General features: G+C 36.6%; 1 protein-coding gene across 2 annotated transcripts in view; it reads left to right on the plus strand.

The window, feature by feature from the left end:
* Tmem209 (transmembrane protein 209) overlaps nt 1-13,533 on the plus strand; it is a 41,110-nt gene that overhangs the window by 18,790 nt on the left and 8,787 nt on the right. For both annotated transcript variants that reach the window (XM_003475194.5, XM_013158416.3), the window contains exons 9-11: nt 2,289-2,385; nt 5,834-5,959; nt 9,219-9,316. In XM_003475194.5, the coding sequence (XP_003475242.2) occupies nt 2,289-2,385; nt 5,834-5,959; nt 9,219-9,316 (321 nt within the window). The remainder of the gene's footprint in view (nt 1-2,288; nt 2,386-5,833; nt 5,960-9,218; nt 9,317-13,533) is intronic.

The raw sequence follows: 13,533 nt of genomic DNA on the forward strand, positions 1-13,533 counted from the left end.
AAACCTAGGCAGCAATTTCATTTAGCAATGAAATTTTCACCTGTGCTCTAGTTACTTCTGAGGCTAAAGCAGGAGGATTTCTTGAGCTCAAGAATTCAAGATTACACTGAGTAATGTTGTAAGACTCCCACCTCAAAATATATAAATCAAGCCAGGCATGGTGATGCATGCCTGTAATCCCAGCACTTGGGAGGCTGAGGCAGGAGGATCATTACAAATTCAAAACCAACCTGGGCTACAAAGTGAGCCCAAGGACAGCCTGAACTGCTTAGTGTGACCCTGTCTCAAAAAGAAAAGAAAAAACAACAACAATAACAAATATATATATATATGTATGTATATGTATATATCAATAAAAGGTTAAAAAAAAAAAACTACCACCAATTTCACTACACTGTCTCAATTGGCTTTGTTCTGTCTTGTTCTGTTGTATTTTACTACCTTCAAAATAATTTTTTTTAAAAAAACTACCATTCTTGCTTAAAATTACAGTAACCAAAAAGTAAACAGAAATAGAGAAAAATTATAATAGGCCAGGCACATTAGCACATGGCTGAAGACTCAACTACTCAGGAGGCTGAGGTAGGAGCATCAAATTTTGAAGCCTGCCTTGGCAACTTAATGAAACAGGGTAGGAATACAGCTCTGGGATAGAGCACTTGTGCAAAATGTGCAGGCCCCTGCATTCAGTTCCCAATACTGCAAAAAATAACAGGAAGAAAATAAAAATTTCTGAGCCTGGTTCCAGAACTACTCAGAATGTCTAGGAGTGAGGCCTGGGTCTCTTTCCTGAACAGCTTAGACGATTGTGTTGCAGCCAAAGTGTAGCAGCCAAGTAGGTTGCACATAGTAAATAGATGTTAGAAGAATAAACAACTTCATGTGAATTTAGTCTGAGTCTTTCACTATATTGACTTTTCTTGGTGTATACATTACAAAGAAACTTAGTTTTCAGGGATTTTGAATTGAAATTTGTTATAAGAAATTGTGGGCTTTGTCAGACATATTTTTTCATTTCATTTTTATGGTTAACAGCATGAAAATAGAAGTGTTGGTTGAACTTGATATGTAAACACCCAAAATAGTAATATACAGATATTCCAGACAGACTTTATTTGGATGATCTTTTTCGCTTCCAAGATTACTCTGATACTGCAGAACATGGCATTTGAAATTCTTAGTCTGCTGCCTACTCCCTCCCCCCAGCAATGACAATTGAACTCAGGGTCTTTGCTTTGAGTACATCCCCAGCCCTTTTTTATTTGGGAAAGGATCTTGCTAAAATATGCTGACTGGGCTTGAATTTGTGATCCTCTTGCCTCAGTTTCCCAGACTGCTTGTATTACTGGCATGTGCCATTACACCTGTCTCCCAGTCCTAAAGTAATACTGTATTGTAATATTCACAAACTGGTTCCATTGTCTTCTTTTCCACATGCTTAGGCAACTAGGGTAGGTTGTTGTGAGTTAATCAGTTCTGTAAGGTTAAAAAACTGTCTCATTGGGGGCTGGGAATTAGCTCAGCAGCATAAGCGCCTGCCTTGAAAGCAGGCAGTCGTGAGTTCGATCCCTGGTACCAATAAAAAGGAAAACGACAAAAAAAAAAAAATAATCATTGAAGGAAATTATTTTTTTAATTTAACCTATAGAAAGTTATTTTGTTTAGAAGAAAGGACACATATGCTTTGAAAATATAATTTAGTTAATACTTCCAATCATATGAGATGGCACATACCTATAATCCCAGCATTATGGGAGGGAGAGGCAGGAAGATCACAAGTAGACATCTGCTAAGACAAATGTTTTAGACTGTGTTTCAAAAGGAGTAGGCCAGAAAATGTAGCTCAGTGTGAAGGCCCTGGTTTCAATTTCCAGTAGCCAAAACAACAATGTTTTGTTTTGTTTTTTGGTGCCAGGATCAAACTCATGACCACATGTTTGCAAAACAAGTGCTTATGCCGCTGAGCTAAATCCCTAGCTCCCAAAACAATTTAATCATCACTCATACATGTTTTTTGTTTTTGTTTTTGTTTTTTGTACCAGGGATTGAAGTCACAATCTCACGCTTGCCAGCCTGGTACTTCTGCCACTGAGCCAAATCCCTTGCCCCAGTAGTATATTTAACACTAGCCTTTAGGTAGCTGCTACTTCCATTCTCTCTCGCTGCACTTGACAGTCCTGTTCATATTCAAATGTAAGACAAATTCATAGAGTTGCTTCTAGAAACGAAAATAATTAAGAAATACTTTGGAATTACACATACAAAATCTAAACCTCATTTCTTCCTAGTGGATCAATGAGACAATATTAGTGCCACTTGTACAAGAGACTGAGTCCGTCAGCACCCAGATGAGACGAATGGGTTGTCCAGAGCTGCAGATAGGAGGTATGTGGACTAGAGCCTAGCATTTGATTTACTTTTAATAAACCAGCCAAATGGAAAATATCTTCGTGTAATGGGCTATTTAACAACTTCTTTTGTTATCTTCAAATGTAGGGAGGACTAAGTATTTATTAGTATACTTCATTTTAAGTTTCATCTGTTTGGTAGCATATCATGAACTGATCAGGTCTGCAACTTCCCAAATGAGTAAACTGCAAAGGCTTACATAAAAGAGACAAGTGGTATGATTTTAGGGGTCCAGGAGAATCAAAACCCTCTACTAGAATTTGATATTCTCTGGGGCCTGAGACAGAACTTCTCTGGCGGCCAGTATTTATTTGTTTTTTTAAACAAAGGAAAGGATTAGAGTGGAAAACAGGGGAAACTGGGAGTGTTTTGCAGGACTTCTCCAAGTCATAAATTATGTTAATTTAGGAGAACTGTCTTATCTCCAGATTCACCTTCACTGCTGAATTGAGATGCCTGCAGCTACAGTCTTTATCTAGTTAATTGGGGGGGGTGGGGAGCCAGGCTCCTCAGCTGTGGTCTTGTCTTGTCCTTTGGACATCATAGGCCACTATAGGCCTCAGCCAAGACCAGTGATTCGTAGAGGTTCACTTACTATGAATCCACTGCCCATCTCCAGACAATGGGCCTAGGCTTGGGACAGATTCACAAATTAACATAGAAAGCCAGATGATTACTTTTAAATCCTGCTTAGAGCTACTTTGTAGTAGTATACATCAGCAACATTTAACAATATTTGACTTTTTTCCTTTTTTTTTTTTTTTTTTTTTGAGACAGGGTATTGCTTAGTAGCCAGGCTGGCCTTGAACTCCAAACAATCCTCCCGCCTCATTCTGAGTGCTGGGATTGTGGGCATGCACCACCATGCTCTGCTACTCATTTCTTTTTATGGCCAAGTTTTCAAAATGCTTCTTCCACAGTTCGTTATCCATTTATGAATTAATTGCCATTTGGCTTATTTCTACTTTTTGGCTACAATTAATAATGTTGCTATGAACAATTAGGTACAAGTGTTTATGCAGACTAGCATTTTAATCTCTCTTGAGTACACCAGTCAAATGGTAACTCTTTATTCATAACCTGTTGAGGAACTGCCAGGCTGCTCTAAAGCAGCTGTAACGTTTCATATCCTAGCCAGCAGGATGTGAGGGTCCCGGGTTCTCTGCATCTCACCACAGTACCTGCTAACTGTGCATCTCGGGCAGTCATTTGTGCATCTCAGGAAGTCATTTTAGTCACTGTAGTGTAGGTCTGCATTTACCTACCCATTAGTAACATTGAATGCCTTTGCATATGTTTACTGCTGTTTTTAGATCCTTTACTCATTTTTAAATTGTGTTGTCTTTTAATTTTTCAGTTGTATGTGTTCTTTATTTTAGACAAACCTCTTCCGATATTAATTGCATTGTATAAAGTATATATGAAGCCAGGTATGGTGGCGCACCCCCGTAATCCCAGCACTTGAGAGGCTGAGGCAGGATAACTGAGTTCATAGCTAACCTGGCAATATAGTGTGTTCAAGACCAGCCTAACTACACAGCAAGACCCTGCCTGTAAAGAAGTCAAATATGTATAAAATAATAATTCAAAATCCCTGTTTTTAATTCATATCTGCTAAAAATAAAAGTAAGATATTATATAATTTGCCTAAAACATCTGTACCAGTTTATTTACTGTTAAGTAATTAGATTTTAAAAACATAAGGAATATTTTAGTCCCTAGCTCCTTCTAGAGAATACATTTTTCTTTGAAATATAAGCATTTTGGATTATAAATTAGCACTTTTCCATATTCTTTAGGTATCTTTTAATAATTCTTTATTCTTTGGGTTAAGAATAGGTATGCCGGGGCTGGGGATTTAGCTCAGCGGCATAAGCACCTGCCTTGCAAGCAGGCAGTCATGAGTTCGATCCCTGGTACCGATAAAAAGGAAAAAGATCAAAAAAAAAGAATAGATGTGCCTATCCATAAAGTGTGTTTATTGAATATCCAGGTATTTTCTAATTGTTACTATAGATGTTCACATTAAGCTTAAGAGCTGGCTTTGACTGCCCCATTTTCTGGTTGAGGCTACTGTTGCCCAGTGCACAGAGCCACAGTGCGCATTTTCTTGGCCTTGGTAATGTTACATGAACCTCTGCTTGTCCTTTTTGAGCTTTTCTTTATGAGCTCTAAAAATACGCATCGCAACATTTTATTGTTGTGCTTTCTAATAAATAGCATTGTTTTATTAATATAAAAGTGGTATATGTGTTCATTGTAGAAAATTTGGAAAGAACCAAAATGCACCAAGAATATTGCTCAGCCACGTGTGGTGGTAAATTCTAGCACTACGGGAGTCCGAGGCAGAAAGATTGCAAGTTCAGGCTCAGTGTAGGCAGCTTCAGAAGGCCCTGCCTGTCACAAAATAAAAGAGCTAGGGATGTAGTTCATTGTGAAGGCCCTGGACTCAATCCCCCATACTGCCTGCCAACAATTATAAAATAGAAGACTGTCACTGCTTCCAGAGATAAGCACTATAACTTTAATCACACCACTTATGTTTGGAGGAAGTAAGTTATCACATAATGTAAGAAATTGAAGTTGCATATTTAGAAAGATATAGAGGCATAAAATTATATATTTTAATTAATTGAAATCATATTGTTTTGTCTCCTGCATCCTCTACATACACTCGTGCACATAGACATATGCACTCTATATTTCCATTTTGCTAATATTCTTCAGCACTATGTTTATGGCTAGATTATAGCTCTGTTTAATACTATTTGTCTTATATTTTAAGTAGCAGATCTCTGTTATCTAAAATGTAGGGACTTCTTACTATCACTAATTATGTTGTAGTGAATATTTTTTCACCTAAGTCTTTGTGTACATACTACATTTTTTTAGGATAAAGTCTTAAAAGTACAGCTTTTAAGTTAGCTCAACATATGTGAGTGTCTTAAAGTTTTAAATGCAAGTTCCCTATAAACAGCTTAGATTCTAGCTTTATGTAGCATATACAAGAAATGCCTTTTCCCAGCAGGGGGTGTTACTAGTAAAGTTAAACATTTCAAAATATTTTTTGTTTCTTAATTTTTACTTTTTAATTTCCTTGCATAGTGGGCTTTCAAGATTTAAAACACTGTTATAAGTATTTCCACAGTGAGGAAAACTGACCCCGAATTCTGCCCTCACTCCCATTTTCTCTCTGGTAGATAAGATATAACATAAAGTGGTGAGTGCTGTGGAGGAAGAACACAGAAAGGTATTATCACTAATGTTTCCAGAGGAAGGTCAAAATCTGAGTATGTCAGGGAAGATTACTGGCTCATTAAAAGACTGAAGGCAAGGAGGACCCAGCTGTTTGAACAAAAGCATGTTAAATTCTTTCTCAGACTCTGATCATGAATAATCTATGTTCTGTGTTTTGTTGGAACAGAGGCTAGTATTACTAGCTTGAAACAGGCTGCCCTGGTCAAAGCACCTCTCATTCCGACTCTGAATGCAATTGTGCAGTATCTAGACCTCACACCAAATCAAGAGTACTTGTTTGAACGGATCAAAGGTAATTATTGATTTTAAGGGGAAAATGTGAGAGCTTTTTCGTGACATTTGGGTTTTATAAATGAAATCCATCTAGAAAAAGAAACAAAAACTTTTTTTTGAAAATTTTAAATGTTTAACCAAATCCAGGCATGATGGCACACACCTATAATCCCAGCTCTTAGGAGGCTGAGGCAAGAGAAATGTTGCAAGTTTAAGACCAGCCCTGGGCTACAAAATGAGCTCAAGGCCAGCCTGAAACTGCATAGCAAGACCCTGTCTCAACGAGACCAAAAAAAGGGCTGGGGATTTAGCTCAGTGACATAAGTGCCTGCGGTATAAGCATGCAGTTATGAGTTCGATCCCCAGTACCGATTAATAAAAAAGAAAAAAAAAAAGTGTAACTATGGGGAGACACAATGGTGCATGTCTGTAATTCCTCAGCAATCTGAGGTTAAGGCAGGAAGATCACCCTGAGTTTGAGGCCAACCTGGGCAACATAAATGAGCTCAGGGCCAGCCTGCACTACACAGTGAGACCCTAACTCAAACAAAAAACCACCATACAGCTTCACATGTTTCCCACCCCCAGGTATTTATTGAACCCAGAAATGCTAAGCTACATACATCACCAACCCTTTTTTTAAAAATTTATTTTGAGACAGGGTATTGCCAAATCAACCAAGCTGATCTTAAACTTGTGATCCTCCTGCCTCAGCCTCAAGTAGCTGAGATTCTAGGTATAAACCACCATGCCCCACTTAGACCTAATATTTTAAATGCTTTCTTTGTTTCATGAAATACTCAGTCGATGTTCAAACATCCAACCTTCTCATAAAGTGTTAGTACTGGTTTTAGTATTGCTTAAATTGGGATTTAAATAAGTTGATATATTTAAGTTTAAGAGTAGGTTTCTTGGGGCTGGGGTTTTAGCTCAGCGGCATAAGTGCCTGCCTTGCAAGCAGGCAGTCGTGAGTTTGATCCCCAGTACCGATAAAAAGGAAAAAGACTGATACCGATACCCCGGTACCGATAAAAAGATTTAAAAAAAAAAGTAGGTTTCTTGGCCATCCCTTCCCTCTGACCTTTGCAATGTATTTGTCAAAGAAATTGGATTGTTTGTCCTATACTTTCACATGGTCTGGGTTTTGCTGAATATATCCACTGTATTAGACACTGCTCTGTCTTGTGGTTTTTGGGTTTTTGTTTTTTGGGGGATTTTTGGTACCAGGAATTGAACTCAGGACCCTGCACTTGCCAAGCTTATACTACTGAGCTGTATTCCCAGCCTTTCTTGTGTACTTTCTGTAAGTGCAGGTTCAGATATTTTGGCAAGATTGCCTGATAGACAACAAGGCTTTGCTCATCCAAAAAAAAGTTTGTTTTTATAAACACACACTTTGGGGCTGGGGATTTAGCTCAGCGGCATAAGCGCCTGCCTTGAAAGCAGGCAGTCATGAGTTCGATCCCTGGTACCGATAAAAATGAAAAAGACAAAAAAAAAAAATAAATAAATAAATAAACACACACTTTGTTTTTGTTTTTGTTTTTATTTTTGTCTTTGATCTTGGGTCTCAGTATACAGTTTAGGTTGGCCTTGAACTCACTATGTTGCCCACACTGGCCATGAGCTTGTGGCAGTCCTCCTGCCTTAGCTTCCCAAGTGCTGGGATTACAAGTGTGAGCCACCATACCCAGCTCACAATTTTTTAAATATAGAAATTATCATACATCAGATATATAAAAGTATTAAAAAGAACATAGTAGTTGTGGAAATCAAGGTGGAGATTCCCAAAAAACTGGATTCAAGGTCCCATTTGATCCAGCTGTTCCTCTTGGTATTTTCCCAGAATTATTGAAAACATTATACGAAAGCATTCATGTTTATAGCAATTTGTAATAGGTAGAGCCTGGAAACAACCCAAATGCCCATCAGTCGAGAAATAAATAAAAAAATGCAGTGGAATACTACCAAGCCACAAAGAAGGATAAACTGGAGACTCATAGGTAAATGGATGCAACTTGAGACCATACTCATAAGTGAAATAAATTGGGCATGCATGCGTAAACATCATGTTGTCTCTCTAGCATAAAAAAGTGAGAGTAAATAAGATCCAAAGTGTATAGATATTATCCAAAAGTGATCCAAAGTGTGATAGATATTATGAAAATGAAAGAAACTGCTCAAAAGAAAAGAACAACTGGGATAAGAGAAAGGAGAAAAGAAGGGAAAAGACTGTATATGTGTGTGTGTGTGTGTGTGTGTGTGTGTGTGTGTGTGTGTGTGTACACAACAAGATAGATAACTATACCACCAATTTGTTCATCATAAAAAATGGTTTGTGGGGCTGGAGATTTAGCTCAGCGGCATAAGCGCCTGCCTTGCAAGCAGGCAGTCGTGAGTTCGATCCCCAGTACCAATGAAAAGGAAAAAGACACACACACAAAAAAATGGTTTGTGCTTTCATTGTCTAATCATTTTTTTTGCACGCCTGTATCTTGTACTCTAAACCACTTTGAAGATAACAATACACAATATGGGGAGCTGGGGATTTAGCTCAGTGGCTTAAGCGCCTGCCTTGCAAGTGCACAGTTGTGAGTTCGATCCCCAGTACCAATTTAAAAAAATAAGAATATAAGCAATACACAATATGTTAACCATTTTTAATCTGTTGTTTGGTTTCAAAATTCTGTATCACTTTTATTCTTTTTTCTTTTTTTTTTTTTTTTTTTTTTTTTCCTTTTTTATTGGTACCGGGGATCGAACTCACGACTGCCTGCTTGCAAGGCAGGCGTTTATGCCGCTGAGCTAAATCCCCAGCCCCTTTTATTCTTTTTTCATTTTAAAATAAATAAAAATTATCATAAGTCTCAAAAAAAGCATAGTGAACCCCATACCACCACAGAAACGCTGCACCACATTCGATTCCATCCCTGTATGTGTGCTGTGCCTCTTTACTGCTTTGGAAATGTCATTACTTTTCAGTATACATTCCATCTGAAAGGGAAGAACATGCTTTTATATTACTGTAATGTAGTTACTATCCCTTAAAACTTAGTATAAGATTACTATAAATAAAACTAGTTTTATAAATCAATGGGTAATCCCTACTCATTTCCCAGTCCAGTGACTTTTTGAAAATTCTTAATGGTAGATTTGTCCACATTTTGGGTTTATCTGATTCTTTCTGCATAATGATGTGCTTTCCTTTGTTGGTATTCCTTATCTTTTTATTCTTTTACAGATCTTTAGCTTTTTAAAATTTTACTTTTATTGCACAGAACTTTCTCAGGGAGGCTGCATGAGCTCATTTCGATGGAACAGAGGTGGAGACTTCAAAGGACGGAAGTGGGATACTGACCTGCCCACTGATTCTGCTGTGAGTCCCTATGTGTATTTTTCTTTTTTCAGGTTAATATTATTGTTATTAGAGTCATATGTTTAAAAAAAATTATGAAAAATAACTTCATACCAAGATACAAATAATGAATTATGGTACCACAGTACCAACATGTTAACCCAACCACTGTTAATATTTGTGATTTTTTTTACCTTTGCATAGATGGAGCTACTTTTGAATGCTTTTATCATCATTGTAATCCATATATTCTGCCCTTTTAAAAAATTTTGTAATACTTTGGTATTTTTGTATTATATACTATCACATAACTGTTCTCGTATATTATACTTAAAGATTGGAAACTTGCAGTGGGAAAGGGATTTTTGTTTTTCTATTCTAAATAATATGGCAAGGAATATCACAATGTATATTTTTTCTTATTTGGGATTATCCCTTTAAAAAAGATTTTTAGTGTCAAATTTGCCAAATCAAAGAGCATAAAAGTTCTCATGCATTGAAGAGTTTTTCAAAATTGTGTTATTTTCATAGTGTTTATTGAGTATAATTGATAAAATCCTATATACCTTCTTCAGTTTACAGCATCACATTTTAAGATACATATATGTCATGAAATGATCATCACAGTCAAGCTAATTAACATAATGAAAACATTTTATAGCAGCACAACTCAAAAACCTCTTAATAATAAAAAAAATATGCTTAGCATCTCACTCCCAGGGACAGATTAATACAGTTAAGTGAATACCATTCTAGGCAATTTCTTGGTATCTCTATACATTCACACATTTTTTAAAATAAAAAGTTGGCAGCGCTGTATATACTATTTTTTAGCCTTCTGTTTCACTTAATACATTTTGCCTCAGGAAATTCATGTCAGCATCATGATCTCATAAAGACATAACTAATAACTTTTTAAATCTCCTATTACCCTTCCTTGTACTCCTTCTTTGGTTTTTCTTGAGACAGGATCTCACTGTGTAGCCCAGGATTGCCTCAAACTCATGGCAATCCTCCTGCCTCAGCCTGCCAGATGCTGGGATTATAGGCATGTGCTGCCACATCTGGTGCTTATAGTCCTTTTTTATTCTCACTTTAATGTGTTTCTTTCCCTTAAGTTTGCTTTCTACTTCATGTCATCTTTTTTAGATTTACACATTAAGGAAAACATGGTCCAGTCCATCCATTTTCCTGCAAATAACATAATTTTGTTCTCATTTGTGTATACATTTTCTTTATCCATTCATCTTCTGATGGACACCCAGGCTGGTCTGTATCTTGGCTATTGTGAATTTTGCCACAGTAAACATGGGTATGCAGATATCCTTATAGTATGCTGAGTTTAATTCCTTTGCATATATTCCAAGGAGTGCTGTAGCTGGGTCATATGGTAGTTCTGTCTTCAGTCTTTTGATAGACCTCCATACTGATTTCCATAGTGAATAGTACTAATTTACATGCCTAGCAGCAGTTTAAAAGAATTGCTTTCTCCCTCCACCCCACCCCATCTCTTATGGCTTGGGTCTAGATGTCCTCCCCACAGCTGTATTTGGAGTATGTAACACTGAAATTGATTCATGGTGCAATGCTAGGATCAAGGGCACTAGGATTAAAGGTGTGTGAGTGCTACTTGCTCTAAGTAGCTTTGATAAGATACAAGAGATGGAAAGAGCTGCAAGCTGTCCCTTGCTTGCTCTTTACTACCTGCCTGCCGTGGGCTGTTGCTATTCTGTGATGCCTCTCTGCCATGCCACCCTGCCTGGGAGCAGCTAACTATGAGCTGAAACCTCTACAAACCATGACTAAATAAACCTATCTTTTAACTTTGGATGTTAGGCAGTTTGTCTCAGCCTCAAGAAAAGTAACTAAGATTCCAGCATTTTTGAGTTTTTTTTTTTTTTTTTCATTACAGGGAATCAGGACTTTTACACTGAGGTTTATCCCTAACCCTCTTTTACTTTTTGAGACAAAAACCTAAGTCAACTCTTGATCCTTTTGCTTCCCAAGTGCTTGGGTTATAGACCTGCATCACTTCCCTGCTGCTGCTGCTGCTGCTTCTTCTCACCTTTTTTTGGTATTCTTAATGATAAGGAATCTCAATGTGGTTTTGGTTTGCATTTCCTTGATAGCTAAAGATATTAAACATTTTTCATATACTTATTAGCTAATTATACTTCTTCTTTTAAAAAGTCTTCAATTGATTTATTGATTGGACTATTTGCTTTTTTTGGCTTTTTTTTTTAGTTCTTTATATATGCTAGGTATTAATCCTCTGTTGGAATTGTAACTAACAAAGATATTCTCCTGTTCTCTAAGCTGTCTTCACTCTGCCCTTGCTGGGCAGAAACTTCTAATTTAATGTAGCTCTATTTGTTGATTTTTGCCATTGTTTCCTATGCTGTTAGAATTCTATTAAGGAAGTCTTTGCCTGTGCCTATGATCTCAAGTGTTTCCACTATCATCCTTTAGCAGCTTTGAAGTTTCAAACCTTATACTTATGTCTTTGATCCATTCTGAATTGATTTTTGTATAGGATGAGAGAGAAATAGTTTCTGTCTTCTACATGAGAATATCCAGTTTTCCCAGCACAGTTGTTTAAGATGCTATTATTTCTCTACCGTATATTTTTTCTTTTTCTTTTTTTATTTTAAAAAACAAAACAAAAAAAGGATAAAAATGGTAAAAAAAATTTTTTTTAAAGTAGGGAATTAACACTAGTTAATATATTGCATATTGTTATCTTAGAAGTAGTTGTTCAGGTTACAAAATCCAGGCACAAAAGTGATCAGTCAAACAGTGACAGCACAAACTGTTCTTTTTGATGAGCTAACAGAGGTTAGTAGTATAGTTATTTATCTAGTATATATACACATACATACATTTGTATATGTTTACCAACATACATGTAATCTTTTCCTCCCTTCCTTTCTTCCTTTCCTCTATCCTAGTTGTTCTGTCCTTTAGAGCACTTGCTTTCCCTTTCATTATTGCAGTATCTATTGTATATTTTGGATCTTCTTACCCTTTCAGATTTTTATTTTTTATTATTTTTTATACTAAGGAGACAGTACGAGATTTATAAATGTGAGTTTGATTTATTTCACTTATGAGTAGAGTCTCAAGCTGCCTCCATTTACCCACAAAAGCCTTAAGATCATCCTTTTCTTTAGTGTATATTTTTCTCCTTTGTTGAATCAGATGTCTGTAACTGTGTGAATTGGCCTCTGTGTTTTCTATTCCATTGGTCTATATGTCTACTTTTGTGCCTATACAATGCTATTTTTGTTGTTGTGGCTTGTAGTACAGTTTGAAACTGGATATTGTGATGTCTCTAGCTTTGTTCACTTTGTTTAGGATTGCTTTGAGTGTTCTACGTCTTATGTGCTTACTTATGTAAGAAATTTAAGATTTTTTTCTAGTTTTATGAAGCATGTCTTGAGATATTAATTGGGCTGGGGATTTAGCTCAGCGGCATAAGCACCTGCCTTACAAGCAAGTGGTCGTGAGTTCGATCCCCGGTACCAATTTTAAAAAAAAAAGAGAGAGAGATATTAATTGATAATGCATCAAATCTGTAGATTGCTTTTTTTTGAGGGGGGTGACTTTTGAAACAGGGTCTCACTTTGTAGTTCAGGCTGGCCTTGAACTCACTGTGGAGCCCAGGCTGGCCTCAAACTCATGGTGGTCCTCCCACAAGTGCTGGGATTGCAGGTATGCATCACTGTGCCCAGATTGTTCTGCAATTTTGACATCTTTGGTCTGCTCGGTAAGGTACACACACACATTTTAAGCTATTGCAAATGAAATTACTTTCCTGATTTCTTTCTTTGGTAGTTCATTATTGGTATATTAAAAAGCCATTGATTTTTTTTTTTTTTTTTTTTTTAATCTTTTTTGGTACCAGGAATTCAAACTCATGACTTTGTGCTTGCCAGGCAGATGCTTGTGACACTGAGTAAATTTTCCCCAGCCAAGCTATTGATTTTTAAATGTGAAAAAATTTTTATGACCTGTGTAGTAACTATAACAAGTTTTAAATGTTTTAAATATTGTTTTTAAATATTCAGATTGAGTATTGGGTAGATGTCTGTTTTATCTTGTTTTTTATGTTAATTAACTGTATGGGAGGTATTAATGATCCCTTTAATAGAAAACAAAGACCTGCTCTTCTAGGATTGCTATAAAAAAGCAAAAATGAAAATAAAATATTTAGGGAATAGAAGTTTGGTGTTTAAACC

Source organism: Cavia porcellus, unplaced genomic scaffold, assembly GCF_034190915.1.
Source record: "Cavia porcellus strain 051 isolate PalLab524CR breed Dunkin Hartley unplaced genomic scaffold, mCavPor4.1 scaffold_2, whole genome shotgun sequence".
Taxonomy (NCBI): domain Eukaryota; kingdom Metazoa; phylum Chordata; class Mammalia; order Rodentia; family Caviidae; genus Cavia; species Cavia porcellus.